The 24,999-nt window shown below is 45.6% G+C and overlaps 2 protein-coding genes across 9 annotated transcripts in view; one reads left to right on the top strand and one right to left on the bottom strand.

Moving 5' to 3' along the window:
• EML6 (EMAP like 6) overlaps positions 1-17,159 on the top strand; it is a 214,091-nt gene extending 196,932 nt beyond the window's left edge. The window contains exons 30-43 of one of the 5 annotated variants that reach the window (XM_064494483.1): positions 161-259; positions 1,260-1,433; positions 4,972-5,180; positions 6,023-6,180; positions 6,834-6,948; positions 8,469-8,657; positions 9,976-10,148; positions 10,589-10,751; positions 12,305-12,408; positions 13,085-13,238; positions 13,633-13,733; positions 14,626-15,613; positions 15,986-16,217; positions 16,989-17,159. In XM_064494483.1, coding sequence (XP_064350553.1) covers positions 161-259; positions 1,260-1,433; positions 4,972-5,180; positions 6,023-6,180; positions 6,834-6,948; positions 8,469-8,657; positions 9,976-10,148; positions 10,589-10,751; positions 12,305-12,408; positions 13,085-13,238; positions 13,633-13,733; positions 14,626-14,692 — 1,706 coding nt within the window. In that variant the 3' untranslated portion in view covers positions 14,693-15,613; positions 15,986-16,217; positions 16,989-17,159. Of the gene's footprint in view, positions 1-160; positions 260-391; positions 1,099-1,259; positions 1,434-4,971; positions 5,181-6,022; positions 6,181-6,833; positions 6,949-8,468; positions 8,658-9,975; positions 10,149-10,588; positions 10,752-12,304; positions 12,441-13,084; positions 13,239-13,632; positions 13,734-14,625; positions 16,218-16,988 lie in introns of those variants that run through there. The other 4 variants (XM_064494485.1, XM_031467040.2, XM_064494486.1 and 1 more) reach the window with 4 other exon arrangements.
• A 330-nt stretch (positions 17,160-17,489) lies between these two features.
• The window catches only part of RTN4 (reticulon 4), a 71,944-nt gene continuing 64,434 nt past the window's right edge, over positions 17,490-24,999 (bottom strand). For all 4 annotated transcript variants that reach the window (XM_031467041.2, XM_031467044.2, XM_031467043.2 and 1 more), the window contains 4 exons: positions 19,639-19,708; positions 19,093-19,139; positions 18,851-18,909; positions 17,490-18,473 (listed from right to left, as the gene is read on the bottom strand). In XM_031467041.2, coding sequence (XP_031322901.2) covers positions 18,431-18,473; positions 18,851-18,909; positions 19,093-19,139; positions 19,639-19,708 — 219 coding nt within the window. In that variant the 3' untranslated portion in view covers positions 17,490-18,430. The remainder of the gene's footprint in view (positions 18,474-18,850; positions 18,910-19,092; positions 19,140-19,638; positions 19,709-24,999) is intronic.

Raw genomic sequence — 24,999 nt, 5'->3', positions numbered from 1 at the left:
GGAGGTGATCTCCCATCCCCCCAGCGGTGATTCTGAAAGTGAGAATTTGACGCTTTAAGCTCTTACTTTTACAAAACATTTCCAGAGTCTCCACACAAGGCTTTGGGGTTGTCCTGAGAGCTCCTTTGGTCCCCTGCTCACTCTGCCCTGTCTCTTCCAGGGAGCCAGAGCTTCTACCTGGAGCACACGGATGACATCCTCTGCCTCACGGTGAACCAGCATCCCAAGTACAGAAACGTGGTGGCCACCAGCCAGATAGGTAGGAGGCCCTGCAGCCACCCAGGGTCTCCCAGCAGAGCAGGGCCACTGACTCACTAGCAATTACTGGGAGAGTCTGCGGGCACGTCACTGATGGCCACCCCTTTCCCATGTCGCTGTTGATTTTTTTGAGCCCCGGATGTATGTGTCTTGCCTGAGTTGATGCATCCAGTGATTGGTGATTCCGAGGGATCATAAAGTCTGACCAGCGACTCATCATCCAGGTAGATGGGTGGCCCCCATCCCTGGGGATGTGTGAGAGCAATTTCTCAGCGCCCAGGTATCGGATGCAGAGCCTGCATCTGAAGCCTGGAGGTTGTGCTTGGCAAGGGTGGCCTGCGATGTGTGTGCCTGCCTCTTCTTACCCTAGGGAACTGCCAACAGCAAATGTGAACTAATTCACATTTGCGAAAAGTTATTTTTTTTTTAAACTTTGTCATCTCAAAGGCAGTTTGTAAACATGTCTTCCTGCTTGTTTTCGTTGAACCCATGCCCATTTTTAAATTTACTTTGGAACTTTCTGATGCTAGTGTTGAGTGCCTCACTCTTAGAAACATGACTTATTTTAGCTATTGTTTTCCCTTGCCGCTTCCTCATTGCCATTGCTCACCCACTGCAGGTGATGTTACGGAGACCCCAGGTAAGGCTGTTCCATCCGTGAGTAGTTTGAATCTGCACAGCAGAATGGTGTCAATGTATCATGTTTGCTGATTGTATCTGGCTGAGTTGCAGATACAAATCATTGACCTCACTGGTGTCCGTTGTATAAACTCCTCCTCGGGTGTGCGTGTTGAACACAAATGCCCTTAGGTCTCTGCCTCTAAAAGCACAGCAGATGTTTCCCGTTGTCTCACCCCCAGCCAGGCCAGGGTTAGGTCTCTCAGCCCCCACTGCTGAAACGCCCTGGACACTAGTCTTAAAGAGGCTTTTAGGTGAGTGGCGGGGTTGCCCGGCTCCACCGTTCTCCAGCCTTAGCTCTCGGTCATGCCTCCCACATTCAGGCACAACCCCTTCCATCCACGTGTGGGATGCCATGACCAAGCACACCCTCTCCATGCTGCGGTGCTTCCACTCGAAGGGGGTGAATTACGTCAACTTCAGCGCCACTGGGAAGCTGCTGGTGTCGGTGGGCGTGGACCCTGAGCACACCATCACTGTCTGGCGCTGGCAGGAAGGTAAGGGCAGCGAGCTTGGTGTCCCTCTGGGAGGCTGGCTCAGGCCGTGGGCTGGGCTCCAACCTGGATCTGCGTCACTCCACCGCCTGCCAGAGGCACAGCTGCCGACTCAGCAGAAACCAGGGCTCTTGGGATCCTGGAGAAGCTGCTCATGAGCTGCTGCTGTGTCCCTGCCCCCATGGTCATGGGAGTTCCGGGCTGGTTGATGAAGGGTCTTTGTGAACTAGCCTCCACCATTTCTGTCCTGACCTTAATGTGCCTACCCAAACTCTTGTCCTTCCGGTGACCCCTGGATCTTGCTTCTGCCACAGCTTGGTCACCCTGGTTGCCTTATTGCAGGAACTGGGATGGAGTGTTCCCGCCATAGTCTCAGAAACACTTTTCCCCCACATTTTAGCTTTTGTGAAATGGGGATTCACGTGATAATTAAGGTTTAACAGGATTTTTTTCTTGTCCTCCCCCAACACACGTGCACGCAGAGGCTGCCACTAAGTTGATGCTCATCTTCAAATCCATGATGTGCAGTCTTCTGAGTATATTCTCAGGTTGGCAAAAGCAGATCCAATTACTTAAGACGTTAATGAGGTCTGTCTCCGGCCAGGGCGCCTGTATCTGGGGCACGCTGAGCCTGGCATGCAGAGATGGCACTTCTCCAATCCAGGGCTCCTGGCATCCCATTATCTCCGCATCCTCCCACGGAGGGGGCCGTGAGCGGGGACTTGTAAAGAGATGAGCCCAGTGGGAGGAAAGTGCCAATCCCTCCTGAGCCCCTGTCGGGGGAAGAGGATGGGGACCTGCAGGTGTTTATGGTGAGACTCACTTGTCATAATCCATCCATTTCTCACTTCCTTGTTCATCGGTATGTTGTGTCCAAATGGCCCTATAATCTGTATCTCGGGGATGCAGGTCGTTCCTTGTGATGTCAAATGGACAGCTAATGAAATGAACTCAGCCTCAGATGAGAAATTGAGCATCTTAAATGATAGACATACAGCATCTTAGAGTCGGCAGGGCTGGAGAAGTCTTCCTGCCCAGTCAGGATCCATCCATGGAGAAATCCCTCCAAGTGCATGCCTGACAGCTGACTGCTGTTCTCTGTTTGAGTACTTGCAAGGATGTGGCCCGCGTCACTTCACAAGCCAGCCCACCCACTGTTGGAAAGCTCTTGCAGAGCCCTTAGGTGAGGGTGTGACTTGCCTCATAGTTCCTCTTCCTCAGTAGTAACTGTACTCTCAGGGTAGCCAAGATTTTATTCCTAGTTCCGTGGAAGAAAGTTATCATATTAGACCCTATCGTGTCTTGTCCTTTTCAGTTCAGGCTCACTGTCCTCACTTCCCCACCTGTCCTTCTGGGCAGCATCCATCCGCTCTGGCTGTGCACCAGCCCAGTACCTGCCCCTGCCTTGCCTCTTGCTCACCTGGGGCCCTTTCTGACCTCCCAAAGGTGGTTTGAAGGAGCCAGGACTTAAATAAGCTCCCAGAAAAAGAGAAGAATTCTCTTTGGTAACTTGCTCCCATTGTCTTTGTCGGAACCGGTGCGTGGGTCTGTACAGAAGAGTTGTGAGCTAGTGATAATATCTAACAGCCTGTTACTAACCACAGCTTTTAAACTGAACTGATTGTGTATGGTTTTTGCCTTCACTTCAAGTCCTGCTTACAGATAAATAATATGGTTTAGGGGGAGGTTCATACCTACTACCTTATTATCATCAGAGAGCATATTATTCATTTCTCATTTGTCTTTAGCAAGTTGTTTTGTGGAATTCTTGGGGTGTGTGTGTGTGTGTGTGTAAGAAACAGAATTAGATAGAGTGAAAAAATGAGCTTAATCTATAAAATGAATGTTGTCAGGTCCTAGATACTTGTATGAAATTTGTTCTGAGCAACCTAGAAGCCAATGCAAAGAGGGGGACAGGCATTTCCACAATTAGAAGTGTCCATGAGATTAAAACAAGGAGAAAGCAAACAGTGGCTTAAAAGAAATGTGCATCTTAGTAGTTTATTTTGCATTTTCCCCATGACTGCTGGAATCAGTCCTCTTTCCATCTCTTTATTATCCACTTATATTGCTTTTTCTGCAATTCAGCTGTTCAGATCCTTTTTCCACTGTGGGTTTGGGAGGGTTGTTTATCTTCTGCTTATGCCTTGTAGTTCTTTACTAGTTATTAATGTTAATTCTTTGTTTCTTAGAACGTTGTACATGTTTTCTCCCAGTCTGTTGTTTGTCTTTTAACTTAGTTCACAGTACCATTGGGGACTGTGGGTTTTAAAACCTCTGGGCCCTAGGTAGTGGGGAATCTGTTCCAATAAGCCAGGCATTCCATCTGCAGAGAGAGAATTTCTGCCGTGAGGGGTGACCCATGGGTCTTCCCAGCCGCTCTTGGGAAGGGGTTCCGGGAGGGAATGTCAGGGCTGTGCTGGCCCAGCCGTGTGAGAACCACCGCCACCAGCTCGCTAACAGAAAGCCAGGTAAAAACGAAGGGAGGAGGAAAAGGGGAGGGAAAAAACATGTGAGTAAATCCGATAGGGAGAGGAGATGAGGAGGAGGAAGTTGGAGCTAAGACATTAAGAACAAGTTTGAAGAAAATGGGAAGAAAAGATATTTAAAATAAACATTAAAAACTCAAAAGCTGGAAAGTAATGATGAGATAAAAATAGATGGGGTTTAAAATACAGGATAAAAGACTAGAAGCCAAAAGAGCTAAAAGAGTGATAACAATACTGTGGTTACTCCGTGGAGAACCCTCAGTGCATAAAGCACCGTTCTGAGGGCTTCCCTTGTATCAATTGTTTTAGTCTCCACAACAGCTTAGAAAATGGTAACTGTTATCCCCGATTTACAGGTGAGGAAACTGAGGCATAAAGATATTAAAATAACTTTTCCAAAGTTGTTCTACAAACAAACAGTGGAGTTGGGATTTGATTAAGGCAAAGATTAAGTAAAAGTCAGGAGATTAAAAAAAAACATAAATAGGGTTGAGGAAAAAGACTAGTAATAAAATATAAAAGGTAAAAATTCTAAACCTAAAAACCATGAAAGAAAAAGGAATATGAGGAACTTTTTAAAGAAATTAAAGGCAGAGAATCTTGGAGAAAAACAGAAACTGTCTAAAGGAATGTGAGTCTCCAGTGACACTGGTCCTGTGGGGTGAACCCAGTGGCGATGCTGGAGATTGGAGGTGGCCAGATGGAAGATGCCCTTAAGCCTTTTGGCCTTTTCTCATATCTAGAAGCTTCTATCTCCTGGGCCATCCTTCCTTGCTGTGTTCACAGATGCCTGGATGTGGCTCATGGACCTGGGGTAGAGTGCAGGGAAGGGCATTCTGTTAGCCGCACCTGCTGCTCTGGAAAGTTCCCAGACACGCTCTTTCCCTCCCTGGGAGTAGTGTCTGAAGGTGGGAGGGGGAAGTTGGAGAAGAAAGAACAGGGAAGTGTGCCCTGGGCCTTGCTGGAACGAAGAACCGTCTGTCCTGGGCTGCAGCTCCCCTGCCTGCCCGGGAGCACAGGACCCACCTCACTGGACTCTCTCTCCCGCACAGGTGCCAAGGTTGCCAGCCGAGGGGGTCACCTGGAGCGCATATTCGTGGTGGAATTTCGCCCCGACTCAGACACGCAGTTTGTGTCTGTCGGGGTCAAACACATGAAGTTCTGGACCCTGGCGGGCAGTGCCCTGCTTTACAAGAAAGGGGTCATTGGATCCATGGAGGCTGCCAAGATGCAGACGATGCTTGCTGTGGCCTTCGGTGCTGTGAGTTCCAGCAGAAGCTTCCTGAGAGGGGACCCAAACCCCTGGGTGTGGGCGTGGGCTTGGGGGGCGGGTGTAGCTAAGAAGCTACGAAAAACAAGAAAGCCGTTTCCACAGTAACTCCTTTACTGGCTTATTTGCAACCGTTGTTCCCTTTTAGCACAGATGGATGAGTTGATTGTATTTTTTCCCCATTTTCCCCCTAAAATGTTAATCAGAAAAAAGCCAGACTCCCACCGAGGGCAGGAGTTTTGTTATTCCAGAGACAGACTGACTTGCAAGCCTGAATGACCAGGCTAGATGGCTGCAGAGCTGTGGGGACATTCCCACCACTGGACAGCATCCCTTTTCCCCACCTGTGCCCTCTTGTATCACAGGTCCCCTCACTGACACCCTTACGTAGGCCTTGGGGTGCCCTCAGCCAACACAAGCTCACCTGGGACATTTTGGAACACAGCCAGCGCTTGGTCCTCTGGCTGTGGGTTTACTCACCTTGTAGACCAGCCCAGGAAGGTTTCCTTTAGGCTGGATCCCGCCCCTTCCCCTGTTGTCCCCTGGGGCTGCTCACAGAATCAAGTTCATTTAAAAGCAGAGCTACACTCAGTGGGGAAATGAACTGTCCCCAAAACTGACTCAACAGAGTGAATCGCAAGCCCGGTGGTTTCCTTATTGTATGCTTCTGGGGGTTTCCTGGAGTTCTCTTGCCTGTCCCGGGCTCAAGAGGTCAATTTGGGTGTGTGTTTCTCTGGCCCTTGTGCCTTAACAGAGGAGTGAGGAGGTATGGGGGGGCCCTCTCGTGAGGTATGGCCCGTGTCCCCACGTGGAAGGTGTCCCTTTGTTTACAGAACAACCTCACTTTCACGGGTGCCATCAACGGCGACGTCTACGTGTGGAAGGACCACTTCCTCATCCGGCTGGTGGCCAAGGCTCACACAGGCCCCGTCTTCACCATGTACACGACCCTTCGGGATGGACTCATAGTGACCGGCGGGAAAGAGCGGCCGTAAGCCGAAGCTCCTCTGGGAACAACTGGTCTTTGGTTATTGTCTTGGGAGATACAGAAGCATCTTCAACTTGGAGAAGATGCAGATTTTTCCTCTCCTGTTTTTTCTGCATGAGGGAGATGAGTCGGCTGTCTCTCCCAGAGGGCCCTGGGGCAGAACCTTCAGAAGTCAGGACCAGGGAAGGAGAGAGGTGGTGTGGTGGTAGTTTAAAAACCAGAGAGGTATTCTTGAACAGACCCTGTGACTGTGCTGTCCATCAGGTGTTGCTGTCAGTAGCTCTTGGGGATGAGGGAGGAGGGGTGAGAAGAGGGGAGAGACTGGTCCCCACCAGGATGATGTCAAAGTGAAGCAGGAAAACAGGAGAAACATTGCTTTTCCTGTTTGATCTAATAAAAACATAGCTTGATTTTTTTTTTAATTACCATTCTCTTTCCCTCCATGATTGTGGCATTTGAAAGTGTTCCAGGGAATCTGCAAGTTCAAGGGGTTGCGGGGGGTGGGGGGGTAGGGGAGCCGTTAGCAGGGCTGATGAACGGGTCTGTCCTGCTGGGCCCGGCGTGAGGGGCCAGGACCTGGATGAGATGATGGGAGAGAAGGGAGGAGTGGGCTCAGGACGAGGGCTAACATGCTAGATGTTCTTGATCTTTTTCAGGACCAAAGAAGGGGGCGCTGTGAAACTATGGGACCAGGAGATGAAGCGCTGCCGGGCCTTCCAGCTGGAGACGGGGCAGCTGGTGGAGTGCGTGCGCTCCGTGTGCCGCGGCAAAGTGAGTGGCCGCGCTGGGCTTGCCCGGGTGGGCCCGTCCTGAGTTAGCACAGACCTTCCCGGCCAGATGCTTGCCCTGTTCTGGGTGCTGGAATCCTTAAAACCAGCCTCTAGAGTGTGACTCAGACTGCAGAGAGGAGGAAGCTTAGCAAAGGCAGACTGACCTGGGTGCAAACCGCAACTACCCCGGGAGGGCTGGCCGCGTGACGCGGCGTGTTACTGAGCCTTTCTGTGTCCGGCAGATGGGGTGTTGGGAGGATCGCACGCATCACGCATGCTCAGGGCCTTTCACTGTGGCCGGCACACGGCCACAGTCAGTAGGTGTTCGCGGCCCTCAGCATAGACGGTACTGTTACAGGCACAGAGATAGGAATGGTTTGCCCCTGCCCATGTCACACAGCCAGGAAGGGGAGAGTCAGGACTACCAACTGTCTGACTCAGAGCCTCTGGTTTTCAAGGCGTGCCTGGGCTGAGCATCAAACACAACTGTGGAGGGTTTTGTTTTGTTTTGTTGGTTTTTTTAAACTGAGATGTCCAGGCTCCCACCCACAGTGGCAAATCAAATCTCAGGGGTGGGGCCTTGAAGAGTATTTTCCTTTTTTAGTTTTAATTATTTTTTTAATTCCTCAGGAGATTCTGAGGCACTTGAAAACAAATCTCCTAACCACGATTTAATACCTCGTGTTTATGTTTTGGAATTGGTGTCAGTCTAAGAATTTGCTCTCTAGATGCTTTCCATTAAAAAGGCCAACCTGACTTGGAGTCTGCATAATTTGAAATTGGGAGTTTTGTTTTTAAGTAGATAGATGGTGTATCTGGAAGGGTAATTAGACAAATGGGAGAAGATGGTGTATCTGGAAGGGTGATTAGACAAGTGGGAGATGAAGCCAGAACCTGGAAGTCATCAAGAGATGGATTTTTGTTCAGTGTGAGGGAGAACTTAGGAAGCGTTTGAGCTGTCCAAGAACAGAGGTTGGCTGCCCTGCTCTGCAGTGAGCTTGCAGTGCCTGGAACGTCCCAGCAGAGACGAGAGGATGGAGAACTCCGGTGGAGTCCCCCAGCATGGTGGAGGGAGAAAGGGCTAAGTGAGGGGGTCGCTGAAGGATGGACAAAGTACTTAAAAACAAAACACCACTTGGCTCTTCCTGTTTCAATACCAGTGCCAGTAAAGGCACTTTCCCAGGTTGCTCATAGTGTCTTTTTAAAATTATTTTATTTTAATTTGTGACAAAATGTAGAGAACGTAAAATTTACCACTTAACCACTCTTAAGTGGGCAGGTCAGTGGTATTAACTACGTTCACATTGTTGTGCAACCATGACCACCATCCCTCCACAGAACACTTCTCATGCTGTAAAACTGAAGCTCTGCATCTATTAAACAGTCACTCTCTTTGCCCCAGCCCCCGGCAACCACCATTCTACTCTGTGTCTCTATAAATTTGACTACTATAGGCCCTTCATATGACTGGGATCCTACAGTATTTGTCTTTTTTTCCTAATAGTGTTTTGATTACAACAGGGAAAAATTTTAGTGGGGACCAAGGATGGAGAAATAATTGAAGTTGGTGAAAAAAACGCTGCTTCCAACATCCTGATTGACGGACACATGGAAGGGGAGATCTGGGGCCTGGCCACACACCCCTCCAAGGACATCTTCATCTCTGCCAGCAACGACGGCACAGCCCGCATCTGGGACCTGGCTGACAAGGTGAGGGCCCAACGCTGCCCGGGCTAGGATGCTCACAAGTGGTCTCAGAGCAGTGACAGCCCGGAGGGAGGAGAGGTCTGGCCAGTGTCAGACCAGAGAGAGGGGATGGGGCCACATAGGAAAACAGCCACTGGTCAGCAGGGAAGTGAGAGAGCCTAATGATAAGGAGGCCTATTCACACGCCCCCAGTCTATACATAGACCTTTTAGCTGTGTATCCATCTATGAATATTTATAGCCCAGGAATAATCTAGTTGAGAACAGTTATTCTCTTGTCAAGAAAGAACCCACAAAACTAAAAAACTTAGACAAGTTATGTCTTCCCTGGGTGGGAAGACTAAAAATGATTTTAAAATGTCAGATGTTCTCAAGTGGAACATTTCAATCAAAATCCCAGCAAAGTTTCTCTTAGAGTTTGGAAAAACAATTTAAAAATTCAAAAAATTTCCAAAAAGACTCATCTGGAATGAAAATGTAAAAAAGCAAGGAATGATCTGGTGGTGGGGGGAGGTTAATGTGACTAAGCCTTAGCTGATATTAAAACAAGTAGTTAGGTTCTAATAATTAAAATACTTGGTTTCATTACAAAATGGCTAGTAAATGTTTCAGTCATGTTTTCAGGGTAAGGATCAAAGAACAGACATGGAAAAGCCAAAGTGTGGTTGTTATAGTCACACTTGTTAACTCCTAATTATTTATTATGTTTATTAATACCTACTACATACAGATGCTGCACAGACACTGTCATTAATGCCTACAACATCCTTGCAAGACCAGTATTAATATCGCTTCTCTACACGTGGGAAAATGGAGAAGTAACTTAGCCAAACGCCCAGCTAGGGACAAGGCCAGGAGTCGGGATCTGAACTAACCGATGCCGAAGCACAAGCCCTTTGCCCTGAGCAGGAGGTCAGCAGGCTGCGGCCCGAGGCTCGGGTCTGCCCACTGCCCGTCTTTGCAAAGCCAGCCATGCTCTTCCGTTTCTGTCGGCGCCCATGGCTGCTTTCAGGCTACGTCGGCAGAGCCAAGTGGTTGTAAGGGACCGTAGGGACCCCAAAGCCTAAAAATATTAACCACCAAACCGCTCACAGATAAAGTTTACCAACCCCGACTCTAAAACATGTTGTCTCCCAAGCTGCTCAGTCAAGACATACTGGCCACCTTGGCCATTCAGGGACACTTACTCTGAGAAGCCAGAGGTTAGGAGGCCTCCCCAGGCAGCAGAGGCGGCCTGACGGCTCCAGCCCGGGGGCAGGACTTCCCAGGAGACCAGCCGAGGTGGCCAAGGGCTCAGGTGGTGTTACTTTGTGTCAATGTAGAAACTACTGAACAAGGTGAGCCTGGGCCACGCGGCCAGATGTGCAGCCTACAGCCCTAACGGGGAGATGGTGGCCATTGGCATGAAGAACGGAGAGTTTGTCGTCTTGTTAGTGAACAGCCTGAAAGTCTGGGGGAAGAAACGAGACCGGAAGTCTGCTATCCAGGATATCAGGTACATAGCAGGTGGTCTGGGCAGGGAGGAGAAAGGGTGGGCGTCCTCCCTCCTGTGGGTCCCGTTGGAGCAGGGTCATGGCTGGAATGAAGAACTCAGCTGTGAGAAGGTCCTTTTCAATGAGCCAGCTTTGGAAGGAGACCCTCTCACATGTTAATTCTGACCTGTCTTTGCTCATTTCCCTAAGAGTGTGGTAAAAAACTTTCTGTGAAACGCCGTTCTACAGAAGGCTGTACGCATCCATTTCCTTACTTTCGGGGGATTTGATACAGAGAAGCTGTCAGATTCCGTAACCCATAAGGAGAAGCTCACCATCTGTGAACCGGGAAGAGTGATCTCATTGCCTTTGACCTTGGGAGGCCTGTCCAGAGCAGACCTCGTGCCCGACCAGCCCCAAACAGCCCTCTTCACAGACCGTGCTCTTGAATTGCTTTTTCTAGAATCAGCCCAGACAGCAGATTCTTAGCCGTTGGTTCTTCTGAACACACAGTGGACTTCTATGACCTCACTCAGGGCACAAGTCTGAACCGCATTGGCTACTGCAAAGATATCCCAAGCTTTGTCATCCAGATGGATTTTTCCGCAGATGGCAGATACATCCAGGTAGGCTTCGGCTTTACTAACATCTGGGGCAACCAGTAGTAAGAGTAGTGCTGACTGTGCTGGGCAGTTTGCCAATTGACTCTTCACAGGAACCATGTAAGTATTGTTACTTTCCCCCCGTATTATAAATGAAAAAACAGAGGCATAGAGAATTTAAGAAAGTTGAATAGAATTTAAAGTAGTAGACTTATTCTTCAGTAGGAAAGCAGGAAACACAAGCCCTCATCTCTGATCCTCCTTTCAGCACCGCCCCTGAAGAGCTGTCTAATCCCTCATTCTCTGGGGCTGCACCAGAGCCTGGGTTGCTTCCTATACTTACTGATTTCAATTCCAGATCCCACTGGGTAGTGTGGTCCTTCCACACTCAGGACCCGGACTCCAAACAGCCTGGAGTGAGCCCATCACTGGCCGTGGGGGGACTGACCAGTGGGGAGGAGTCCCCGCCTTGGCACTTAGAGCTGAAAATAGAATGATTTCTCTAGCACTTTGAACAAATAGCATGCATTTGTGAGCCGGCCTGGAATTGGTAGTCATTGTGGGAGGAGAGAGTGTCGTTCATTCATCAAATGTTTACTGAACCAGGCACTCTGCTAGGCTTTTGGGTGGACAAAATGGGCCTGGTCCCCTTTGTTCCATGTCCCTGGAACATGTCTTGTCATGGAGAAGCTGAGCATCAAACAAATCATCACAAAATGTACATACAACTACAAATTGTGGTTATGTGCTGAGAAGGAAAAGTACAGTGTGCTCTGGGAGCTTAACAAGCACGGAGTTTGGATTGACTTCCTTTCCACACAGATATTTACACTGAAGGCTGTAGGGTGTGTAAGAGCTGGCCAACAGAGGGGTGGGAACACGGTTCCAGGTTCCAGGCCTTGTGCGTGAAGGCCCTGTTGTGGGAGGGATCTCGGCTCATTCCTGAACAGCAGGAAAGTCTGGGGTGGCTGGGCTAGAGGCAACCCCTGCAGGGCGAGAGGGGTCTGGAGATGAAGGCAGCAGCCATTTTCTGGCAAGTGATCAGTTTCTTCCAGAAGGTCCCCAGAGAAACTAGGATCAGGTCCAAGATACTTCAGAAATCATCTGTATCACTGGCTGTCCACAAGGAAACTTGCCTCAGGTCTGTACCCAAGGACCTTGGTCCTCTGGGAACAGAGATTCCCAGACTTGAGTGAGCACTCGAGTTACCTGGAGGCCTTGTTAACACAGATTGCCGGGCCCACCCCGAGCCTGAGTGGGTAGGTCTGGGGTGGGGGCCCCAAAATGTGCATTTCTAACAAGGTTCCAGGTGACGCTGATGCTGCTGGTCCAGAGCCACACTTGGAGTACCACTGCTTTAGGGCTTTGGAAATAGTGAGAAAATGGATGGAAAAACACCCTGTTTGTGTAAATTTTGCCCTGGGCTGACCACAGGCTTGGCAGCCTGGAGCTGAACTTGGGATCAGTGAAAAGTCCTGGGGTTGTGGAGGTTGGGAAACAGTACACCCAAAGGATAGACACCTGTTCCCTTTGGACAGGAAAGAAGGTTGACGGGCATGGCTGCCTTCCACTTGCAGGTGTCAACAGGAGCCTACAAGCGCCAGGTGCACGAGGTCCCCCTGGGGAAGCAGGTAACCGAAGCCATGGTCATTGAGAAGATCACCTGGGCCTCCTGGACAAGGTGACTGGAGGAAAACACTTCTTGAGGAAAAGGTCACAAGGGAGACTCTTGTCCCAGGCTCAGCCTCCAAGTGTGTGTGTGTGGATGGGATCTGAAGTGGCTTAGAGACAGGGCTGTCTTTCCTTTGCGGGGGTGGGGGCAGAAGGATTCTTGCTACCAGCCTGGGCTTTTGAAATGCAAAGTCCCTCTTTTTGTGTAATCTGTCCTACCCAGCCCCAGCCCCAGCCCCAGCCCCATTCAGCAAGGTCAAAGGGAAACCATCTCCCAGCTCTTGGCCAAGCCCCACCACCACCCTACCACCCCATGGTAGACTGGGAGGCCACCTCCAGCCCCCAGGGCTAGAACTGCCAGGTAACAGTGCCTTGCCAGTTCAAAAGAGACCACCAACCTGTGAGCTTGAAGGAGCCCCCACTCTTCTCTCAAACCTACATATGCTCAGAAACACTGTAGGGAAGAGGAAGAGAATCAAAGATGGAGGTAACATTCCTTTGGGGGATAAAGGGGACTGGGGCAGAGAATAGTTAAGAGCTGGGCCAGGTGTCCAGAGGGGAGGGGACAGATGCTGTCAGGCCATAAGAGCTACATGACATATTCAGTTTTCCTCTTATCCCTTGGAGAGTGTGCCTGACTGCAGGAAGCCTTCTCACACATCTAACACCCCTTCCTTTTGGAACAGCATTTTGGGAGACGAAGTCATTGGCATCTGGCCACGAAATGCAGACAAGGCTGATGTCAACTGTGCGTGTGTAACCCATGCTGGACTGAACATTGTCACAGGAGACGACTTTGGGCTGGTGAAGCTCTTTGATTTTCCATGCACAGAAAAATTTGTGAGTTTTCCTTAAAGTCTCCCTGCACTGCCTGCAGGCTCTCTGTTCTGTAGTCTGCCAGGACCGTGGCCGCATCTAGATGGCCATCTAAAACCTAGAACAAGAGGACTCTTGTCACATCCCTGTGGAGATTTGGCAACACCCAACCTTCTCATCTCCCTCAGGAGGGGAAGTCCTGGAAGCCAGGAGAATGGGGGGGTGGACAGAATGGCCATAAGTGGGGCGAGAATGAGACAGGAGGCCAGTGAAACACTGGCTAACAGAGACCAGACTAAATGGGAGCCCCATGGGTGAAGGAGGGTCCTGGGAGGCGGGGAATTGAGTCCTGGAAGTAGTCGGTGGTTGCTGGAAGGAAAAGGGTCTCTTAATCATCTCCATTCACTTTTGCTCACAGGCCAAACATAAGCGTTACTTTGGTCACTCAGCTCACGTGACAAACATCCGTTTCTCTCATGACGACAAGTATGTGGTCAGCACTGGAGGAGATGACTGCAGGTACCTACCTGGTTAACCTGGCTCTAATGCCCAGGCCTGGCCTGCACCCCCGCCTACCTCCCCTCAGGTGTCAGCCCTTCCCAGGGACATGGGGGGAGTGGGGAGTGGACAGGAAATTCAGTGAGTTCTTACGAGGACGAGGACTTTCCAAGTATAAGGCATTTAGTCTCTGGGGACTCCCAACCCACACCGTGATGGGCTTATGTCCCCACTAGGGCTGTCCTGGGGTTGTGAGACGCGAAGGGCGTGTGGTGGCTACTCTGAGCATTGCTGGGTGGAGGGACATGTGGGGGAGAGACCCAAGATGACGGATTTCAGTAGGAGCTGCTGAACAGCCCACGGTGTCCACTGCATATAATCAGGTTAGAATGACCTTGATTCCATAGATCTTTTAACTCATAACTTCCAGCTCATCACTGGAGTTCTTACCCATCACTGGATATTAATCCACAACCAAGAGAGGTTTAAAAATCATATTGAGCCTCAGTCACCTTGAGAAACAAGCACAGCATGTTACCCAGCTTTACACTGGAGATCAGGTGAGGGGGGAGCCATCAGGCCCAGTGCTAGTTAGTAGCAGAAGGAGAACCTCAACCAGCTGTGTCATCTTGTGAGCCAGGGCTGCTACTGACTACCCACTGCTCCGTGCAGAACAGGCCCATTGCTTTGTGAGGCAGGACTCCTCTTGCAGTGTTTAGAAGGACCCCTACCAGCCTGCTCTGGAGATGACATCAGCCTCCTCAGCATTTCCGAGGCAGCTCTCTTCTGTCCCTCCACGTTTCTCATTTGGAGTGTAGAGGGGCAGGACAGGGTCATTCTAAGTCACTTAGCTTCTCCACATCTAATGTAGCTGAGGGGCTTTACTGAAACATGAATATTGGTTTCTTTTCAGCCCAAGCAAAACCCTTGGGACGACCAAGAAGACATGCATGCATTCCAGATGTTTTCTAGTTGTCTGAGTGTGTGGAAAAGGCACCTGTAGGGAATTTCAACCCACTTCCTTCCCAAAAGCTTTGTGTGGGAAATGGCCCCAAGGATGCTTTCTGATGGCCTGCCCGGGAGATCTCGTCTGCTGTGCCAGCTGCTTCTGGCACTTAGAGCCCTTGAGATAGTGCTGAGCGCCCTCTCCCTGAGGGGTGCAAACACCCATTTAGAGCAGCACCAAATGGAACAAGCTAGCGACAGGAGACAGAAGCCTAACAGTCACCTGGTGCAGGGGATACGAGGGACTTCTGATGACATGAAAGGCTAGAAGTAACCTTTAAGATGCAGGGCCCCCAGGCCTCTGCAGCCACGGGAGCCTGCTGTGATCCCTGGCTCTGTGCTGAGCACTCCAAAGGGCTCGCCTACTCGAGTGGAGATGATAAAACCTTTTCAATAGTAACAAGAGAGATAGTGCAGAGTCAAGCTGCCAAAAGTCCTCCCGTTCAGAACACACACTCGGGCTGTTCTGAAAGAGCCATACCAAATGAAGAACAGTAGACCTTTTTAAAAAAGCATTAGACCTTTCATTGGTGGCAAAATCCCTGGTTTGTTGTTTGAATTTGAAATTGAAATGTTCAATGCATCACCTGAGTTTTTATTCTGGAGCACTTGGCAAAATGTGTGTTTGTCACTTGACACAGTATGATGTCCAGCCATGCAAAATGACTGATCTGCTTTTTCAGTGTGTTTGTGTGGCGATGTCTCTAAGTGCCAGAATCCTCTTATTGCTGCCACTACCAGCCAGCAACCACAGAGGCAGTGAGCGGGCGCCTCCTTGCCCCCCGCTGCTGGGAACCGCCTACAGCGGGCAGGCCGCACAAGCTCCATGTGCTAGTGAAGCGGGGTGGCTGCTCCCGTCGTCCGGAATCTCCGAAACTGTGATGCCAAGACGGGAGGTCAGTTCTCAGATGTTAAGACTGCTTGCCTGTTCCTGAGACTAAAATCTATTGTACTAAGTACACGGACAAAGAAATCCTATCTGATAATGTAGCCCACTGACAAAATTTAAAGCCTCAGTTACCCTAATCTATATGTAGCTTTTAATTTGCATCAAAACTTTTACAAAAGATGTTTTGCTATTATGTTTCTATATACTTTAAAAATGTTCATTTTTACAAACAAGGAGGTTGAACAGGACAGCTTAAGTTAGGTTCACCGAAATACTAGAAACATTGATAGCCTCTGTTCTCCACATTTAGCTTTCAAAACCAAATGAGCCATGTATAAACAAGTTGAGAAAACTTAATTTTTTAATGTTTCATTTGCAGAGTTTTATATCCATTAAGTGCCTTTGAAAGCTTCCAGTTGTGTGGGCTGCTGTCTCACCTCCCACAAATTGTCTCCTTTCTTCACATGGTGCTAAAATGTCAAAACTGAGGAGGGCTACAGGACCCTTAGCAGATTCCTGGGCTGTCACCCGTGTCATGTGTTTAGGTCAAGGCTTCCTAAATTAAAGACATCAGATCAGTTACCTCCTTGGGAAACAGTGGCTACTTGAAGGTGAGCCACAAAGAAACTCCCAATTTCAGGAGCGGGGGGGGGGGGGGGGTGCGGGTGGATGGGAAGACTAGGTTTCCACTATATTGAGTGCCAAACCCACAGCCTCCAAAACATTTCAAATAAAACAAACCTCTACTACAAAATAGAAGGGGGTGGGGGAGATCAGGTGGCTCCATGAGGATGAGCTGATTTATCTTGTCAAATCCAAAATGGTAATAAATGAGGTGACCTGAGGCTGCGTTGGGTTTACCGCTCCCAGAGTGGGATGGGCTTGACTCCAGTAGACTTTAGGCTTGAGGTAGACTATGTATAAGGTCAAGTCTGGATTTTAAGAAAATCTCTGCAGAACAGATTCCTAAGTCCAAGCAATAGATCTGATAAATCAAGATACAAAGCAAAACGGCAGAATGTGACTCGGCCAACACCAAGCAGAAGTACCCTAAACCACCTCAGTCGTACTTTACACCTGGCCTCCCGCTGACCCCAGGAGGGGCTGAGGGCACACCCTGGGAGGAAGGCTGGGGAGGGGCTGTGACTCTGAGCACATCTATACCGCTTAGTCCTTGCAGTCAGTGAACTAAAGAATTCGGGATCTTGAGTTACTGGCTATTTGTAGTTGTCAGTTTAGAGGAAAGGTGAAATGAAGCATTTTCAGTTAAATAGATTAACATTTGCCACAGAAGTGCTTCAGCATTCTAAATGGATGAGATTACTCATTAAGCTATTTTTATATGCCAATTTTATTAATGCCTTACATTAATCCACTGATAGGTTGTTGGGCCCACAGTTAGTCCCTCTGCAGTCCTGTTTCCTGTAACCATGTGATGCTGAGTGATAACCATGATACACTGTACCACTGACCTTTCATACTGATCAGATGTTGCATTGAAATAACCATGTGGAAGAACAATAAACTGATCAATGATGGTATGTACAACTGTATGTAAAGAGCAATAGTGTCTGTGTCAAAACTTCTTAAATCTGGTTTATAAACATTTATATGGTATGATTTTATGTATGTTCATTAATCCTGCACCGTATTTATTCTACTCTGTTAAAATATTGGTGCATGAACTTATTTTTGGTTATCAAAGTATAAAAAATATAATTTAAAAACATTTTCGCAAACATGTTCTGTTTCCAAAGTAAATGCAGCTGCACTCTGAGCTTAAAACCTTTCTGCAAGTACAAGCCACCAGACTGGTGGAAGCAGTCTACCCTTTTTGTATGCTTTTAATCTGCAGCAGGTTCATGAAACCAAAATACCGAACATTAAGTCTATAAGCTTTATTGGTACTTTGCTTTTACAGTTCACAATGCATTCCACAGATTTAGTTCAGTACAGCTTAAACCACAATTGTATAAATCGGCATTTTATAATTTCTTGCATAACAATGTTTGATATTTGCAAACAACATTTTTGGAAGCATTAGATTCAGTCCAGAGTTTGTGACAAAAATAACTACAGTAAGTCTGTGCGATGAAGTTTATGTTGAGTTCTATTTGCATGGCATCGTTTCGTGTTGAAAACAGATGGTAGTGCTCCTAGGAATATGTTCTTTTTCTAGCTTATGTGCTTTGGAACTACACACATAAAACCAATGACTGAAATATCAAGCACGGTGGGGCAGCTGGAAGGTAAAGGTCTAAGCTTTGTGAAACACTATATATAGATATATATATAATCTCTATTTACTTATATTGGCAATTAATATAACAGTAAAATTCACAATACACCTAGAACATCCCAGAAAGGCAAGCTTTTTCACACCTGCTTTGGTGGCATGATCTCGTCTAAACATACCATTTCAAAAAATCTGCATCAGTCTACACAGACCATACACAGTGCACAAACTGTGAAAAGGGTTATTTTTTTTCAGCTCCACTTTCTCTGCAATTCCCCAAATACAGCAAGACTACCTGCAACAACGTGTAATATACAGCCTTCTCAGCTCTTTTCTTACTCACCAGTGCCTCATATAGGAAAAACAAATATGATTACGGTTTAAATCCATACATAGCAGCTCACAATACTTAAGATGATGAACACATGGCAGTCAAGACAGGTCATTTTTCTTTAGACACTGCTTTGCTAAAAATAAAGATCTGTGAAACTGCACTGCAATGTCAAGGATTCCTTCTTCCCTGACCCTCCCCCATGGAATCAAATGAATATCCCCTTTAAAGATAAACACTTATTATTTCAGGCTTTCTCATTCAGCTTTGCGTTTCAATCCAGGAATTTTCGCTTGGATTCTACAAATGAAGAGGAGGAGGAAAAGGTCAATGTAAATATTTTGAAATTGCTTTCTGCTTCTTAAACTTCTGTCCTTCATTAACCAGTCGTATATTGCTCAGCTTATACAAGAAATAAAATCCTAAGGCTGTCAAACGACAAGCTATAATTTTGTCACCTTGGCCTCAAATTAGGCTTAAATAAAACCTAGTAAATACATTTAAACAGAAATTAATGATCCAAACATCAGAGAAAAAAATCTAATCTTTTGCAACTGTCACACCTTAGGTATGACTGAAAGTTGCTACTCAATATGAGAATGCTGCACAGTTCTCAAAGTCCAGTACACCTTATCCTTAGTTAAAAAGAAAAAAAGTTGCAGATTTTAAATACTTACTTAGCCATAGCATCTTTAACATTCTTATTTGCAAGCCCTAGATAATGATCTATTTGTGCCTGAAAGAGGTAGAAAGAAGTTGTTAGACTCTTACTAGCCATTACTATTTCCAACACAGCAAAGGCTTAAGAAAACATCACATTTCTCTTTTTTTTTTAAGGCTTTGGAAACTAGTACTGATATATTTCAAAGTTCCATATAAGACAGTGATCTCTGTGTTCTGAAATCTTCAATTAAATTACCTGATGCCGTTCATAAATAACAGGAACACTGAAGAGTGAAATCAGAGCTGAAAAAGGAAATACACAACCTTTTAAATAGACTGGTATGATTTAGGGAACACACACTACAAAGCCATCAAACTGGCAGCACTCTGATGAGAGCCAGGAGTGTTCCTAATGCATGAAGACATACACAAGGATCTCCTATAAACACCTGGTGGGGAGCCACTGCAGAGCAATGAATTAACCAAGGGAGGCTGCAGGAATCATTCCTGGCTTCAGATCACATCACAGACTATAAAATACAGGCATCCTGGTTGGTGAGATTCACAACTGACTGTACCATCAAATGGGGCCACCCTTGATCTGGTTTATCACTGTTAGTTTGAGTAGTCTTTAGGAACTAGTTTCCATACACAGGATCAGTTTCAGCAATTTAAAGAGCTCACAACCTCTAATGTACATTCTTTTTCCTACAATGTAAAAATATTCTCTACTAAAATGTCTCAGCTCCTTGCACACCATTTTTTCCTATAATTTTTCATTCCAGTGGTTTTGTAGACTTACCCAAAATCAGTAGTGTCAGACCATTGAACAAGGCACCAACATAGGTAAATACCCACATCAACACTGCAAACTATAAGAAAACAACAGCCAATTAAAAACAAAACTCAAGTTTCTTAATTAACCTTTCAAATAAAGTGTCCCATCGAAATGCCAAACTACTAAAGGCATATTCCTTGGAGATGTGGTAAAATAATACAGATATTTTACTTCTAAGTCGCCAATCTCAACTCAGGAATTTCAGAATTCTTATTAAAACAATTAACAGATTTGACTCATTTTCTCTGGACTATACTACCAATTGTTGCTTCTGTTTTCTCTGAGATCAGAAAACACACCAAAGGTACGCCTTACCCTCCAGCTCTTATATAGTAGTTTTTAAATGGGAAGACTGGAAAGGTATTATGAGAATTAGCTGTTAAAACTGATTTTAAAGATCTAACGAGCTAAGTGATTCAAGATCTTTACAAGCTGAATACAGACATTAAAATCTCAGACATAAGCAATAATGGAGCAGGGAGACATAATCAGGCAGACCAGGTTTCAGGTACCAAAAACATCACCTCTAGCATTTTATTAAGGATCAGAGGCACTGTCTCTCCAGTGATACATGTTTTAACAGCCAATGAGGCCTCCTAGGAATGAAGATGCCTCAGACTTTTACACATATTAAATTGACCATTATTCTTTTAGCCACTGCCTTTAACAAACCCTAATATACTTCTTAATATATTAACAAACACTAACATAACATTAATACAATTCTTACCATATTAGTGCCAGGCACAGTTTTAAATGCTTTACAAATATACACTCATTTATTCCTAACAACTTTAGGAAGTAGGCCCTGTTATTACCACAGCCAATGCAGACAAAAAAAGTTTTATAACTTGCCTAAGTTCAGATTATACTGTCATGTTTTACTGTCCCCTCCAGTGACTGGGACTGCAGTGAACTGACCAAACTTTCCCACTTCAGTAATCTTAGTCTCAAAATCTGGGAATTTTTTTCTTTTTTAAATCATCAAATATGGCAGTTTGGGAAAGGCCTTGTTTCTAAAAAGTGATTTCATTTTGAGAAGTTCTTTATTTCCTCTCCATACTTTAGTTTACTCATGAATGGTTGGAAAAGAGAGTTTCAAAGTTTTCTTCCAGTTCTAAAATTTGGTGACATCGTAAAGACCCAATGACATTTTTCAAAGCAGTTCCTGAATACTTAGAAACACAAAGTCAGTTTGGTTTTTATTAAATATTCTTCATCAGCAGTTCCTTCACTACTTATTATAAGCCTTCATGTGTCCGGCAATCACTCTGCCCTATTTAGTAGGTCACAAACATCACTAAGATGCCACCATCTACAGCAATTATTTAGGTTCCAGTAACACAGTATAAATGACAAAGAGGAGAGGAGAAAGGAGTTAGCGCCTCCATCATCTAAAGCACGGAGCAGCAAACTTCTGTACATAGACAGTTGGATAATATATGAAAGATAGTAAGATAATAAACATTTTCAGTTTTGTGGGCCACAAGGGATCTCTGTCACATATTCTTTGAATATTATCCTTTAAAAACCATTCTTAGCTCTCAGGCTGTACAAAAACAGGTCATGCACCAGACAGACAGCTTGCTGACCCTTAATTTAAAGCATATCTTTGTTCATGTATTCATTCATTTAACAGAATCTTACTGAGTGCCTACTATAAGCTGGGTACTGAGTAATTAAGGTGTTCAAACTCAAGTGAGTATAGTTACTGCAGGTTAGAAGACACTTTGCATTCCTCTGCCAACTGTCAGTTCTACAAATAGCAGCACTCTGGTTACCTACAAACAAATGTAATGTTCAAGTGAGCAATGTAAAGCATTCTTAGTATCTATCAATTGAAAATCAAAACTTAAATGCTGCCCTGCTTTTAGCAACTGCTGTGGAACCACTGGTAGAAATGTCTGAAGCATGACTTAGCAAGCCTCCTCCCTCTCACATAATTTTACAGACTCCTTTTGCAGAAGCTAAATATAACTTCTGCACTTGAGCAAGTTTACCATAGAGCAACAGAGATGTTTTCATCCATCACCATCCACAAGTCTAAAGGGAAAAAAGTCAACCTTCTACATTTTAGAAGAAATTGCTTTAGCAATAAAGATACCCTTACCATGACAGAATTCAGAAACTAACACATAAGCCAAAAATACTTCCTAATTTGGTCATTAAGTCACCAACAAGGCTGCACTCCAAATCCACAAAGAGAGCCCAAGACTTCACACCTAGGGGCTCAAATGTCACCAGGCTTGCCTCTTGGAGCGCATTCTTCCTCAAAGTCAGGCTATTCAGAGGCAAAGAGAGGACCAGAGGGAGGCTTCACGTGTCTGTGGGACCAGGCAGGTGACAGAAATGCATGAAGGAGCCTGGGTGAGGACTGATACAAGGAGGCACCCACAATCCAGCTCCACAGACTGCGGCCGAGCAAGTATTCCAGGCTAATGTTTTCAAATTTTCCCATTTTTAAGAGAGAAACCAGAAATTCACATTTTTATGTGCTATCACAGAATTTTTAAACGTTGCAGCTAAGTTTGGAGAAAATTTAACACTTCAGGGGCCCAAAACAAAAATGTTGGGTAAGAGTTTCCAGAGAACGCACCATCAGAAGAGAAAGGGGTGAGTCAGGAACCAGCACGTAGCAACTGCACGATCACTGGAACTGCTGTAGAACAACAGCAACTAACAAATTTTTGAACATACGTTAGGTCAGTTACCCTCATTACATACAACCCCCAAAGTTAAACTGTTATTATCCCCACAGAAGAGAAAACCAAGACACAGAAAGACTAAGCAAGTTGCCAGACCAAAGGTGACAATGATCTCAGGTTTATTTGACTCCAGAATCTCTGCTCTGCTACACGGTAAAACCACCTACAGAGTCACCATTTATGGTGCGTGCTATTATAAAGAGGCAGGAAAAAGGTCAATAAGCACTTTAAACCTACAAATTCTATGGTATTCCAAGGTAAATATGTAGCAACCTTGCAGCCAATGCGTATTAACTGTGGAAATCAAAGGCTCATCTCTCTTTGGGCAGTAATGAGACTGGAGGAAAGAGGGCCAAAGTACAATGAAAGTCTAATAAATACTTATTTGAAGAGGGCAAGGACCTGGTCTTGTTTGTCTTCTGTCCAAGGGAAAAGGGAATTAAATTTAAGTGTGTATCACGTACATTTCTCATTGAAAAGCTCTGCAGATTTTTTTAGATGATGTCTCCACTGGGATGGGGGCATTTTCTAAGGAAAATGGGGGGAGGGTGCTTCACAGAATTTCAGAAATTGCTTTGGCAACTGTGACATTTTCAAGCTTTTCTCCTACATTTTTTAACCACTGGAAATTACTTGACTTTTGACATACTTGGCCTCATTCATGAATACACTTTGACTGTCTCAGCATTTCCCCAGCCCATTTCCTGTGAGCCAAAAAAACCAGAAAGGAAACTGTCAAAATGTGTATGTTAATAAATGCCTAAGACCTGAGGACCAGATTTTAATGTTCTTTGGGGTCAGCTATTTCTGGAGTTCAGGCCCTTTTTGCTCACATTCAGATTTCAGACTTAATTCTGGAATACTATGTTTACCTGATGTTCAGATGTTCAGACAACTATAGCTAGAAATTTTCTTACAATTTTAAGATATTTCCACTGACAGTTAAAGAACTACTGTCATAAAGAATCCAGTCTTCATCATCAAAAAGCCCTATGACAGAAAGATAAGAACACCCCTGGTTTTTGAATCTAGCATATAAAATTATTAGACTTTTTCTTGGGATTTGAGGTTTTAAAAGGCAGAAGCCCCTAAAATAAAGATAAGAACCTTACTCAAGAAGTCCCAAAGCTGAACCCAGTGGAGACAGTCATATGCTTCTCTTTTATAATGAAGGGGGTGGGCTGGTGTGAGTAGGGGAAAAACTATAGCCCAGGGATTACAGCTCAAAGCCACAACTTTTAAAAACAGTGATTCTCCAGGCAGTGTCCTTAGAAAAATTAAATCACACTTTCAGAGGATGGGACTCTCACTCCTTCCCCTTCCCAAGTATCAGTATCTATTACAGTTCCCCAGTGGTCCCAGTGTACAGCCAAGCCTGAGAACCACTGTTTTAAAACAAGATCCCTTACACAAAAGGTCAGTCACAGAAACATAGTTAAACCTTAACCAGGTGCTTTAAATTTGTTCAACTGTCTTATATTAGTTTTCTGGCGGTAATGAGTGTTATTTAAACAAGGTTGACAAATATCACTAGGTAAAATAAAGTTATCCAGCCTCTTTCTGACTTCTCAGAGACTAATAAATATACAATAGGCTCTCCAAGAAAAGTACACATGTACAGCTTTCACAGCCTAATTTAACGATAGAGTATCTTTCCTTTACTTCCCTTTCGTTCATTCATTCTCCCCTCCCTTGGATCTGGCACTCCATGGAATAAACCCACTTTAAAACAAATCCTGAGGACTGGTCAGAACATCTGGCTGTGGTAAAATTTTGTACTACTGTTTGAAATAAGTTCTACTGAATGGAATTAGAAATATTTTGTCAGTGATTTCCCCTTAATATTTGACTAGAATTAATCCTTTGGAAAATGGATTGTTGTTCAGTCTATGGACACTTGAAATCTTTTCTAGGATTTAGAAACTTGCAGTTAATTGCAAAGGAGCAGAACAAAAGGAACGATTACAGCTGACCTCTGAACAACACCATTTGAACTACACAGGTCCACTTGTCAGCAGATTTTTTCAGTAGTGAATACTATAGTACAAAATTCCTGGCTAGTTGAATCCATGAATATGGAACCATGGATACCGGAGGAATTGCAAATACAGAGCAACTTCGGTTAAGGAGGAACTGTGGATATGGAGAGCCAACTGAAGTTACAGGTGGATTTTCAACAGCAAGGTGGGCTGGCACTTCTAACCCCCATGTTGTTCAAGGGTCAACTGTACACAGGAATTTAAAAGAAGAAATCTGCAGGACATATTTTTATTTGTTTAAGTCAACCACCAAAAGGAGACCTAGACTAGGCACAATGATAACCACCATCTCATGTGAAATCTTTTCCAACAAGCCTGTGAACCTTGGGGTTCGGTTAGTTCTTTGATCACATTTGATAGAACAGCTTCTCCCTGACATTACCCCCCCCAAAAAAAAGACAGACAGCAAGGAGAAGAAAAGTTTCATATGCTAAGAATAGTGACTCTAAAATTTTCAATTTCTGAGAAAGAAGGTTTCAAATAGAAGCAGTGGTACAAATGACAAATGCTGGAGGCTGTGGGGAAAAGGGAACCCTCCTACACTGCTGGTGGGAATGCAGTTTGGTGCAGCCACTGTGGAA

Source organism: Camelus dromedarius, chromosome 15, assembly GCF_036321535.1.
Source record: "Camelus dromedarius isolate mCamDro1 chromosome 15, mCamDro1.pat, whole genome shotgun sequence".
NCBI classification, from domain to species: domain Eukaryota; kingdom Metazoa; phylum Chordata; class Mammalia; order Artiodactyla; family Camelidae; genus Camelus; species Camelus dromedarius.
The sequence above is the reverse complement of the archived record's forward strand: the minus strand, read 5'-3'. Positions and strand labels throughout refer to the sequence as shown.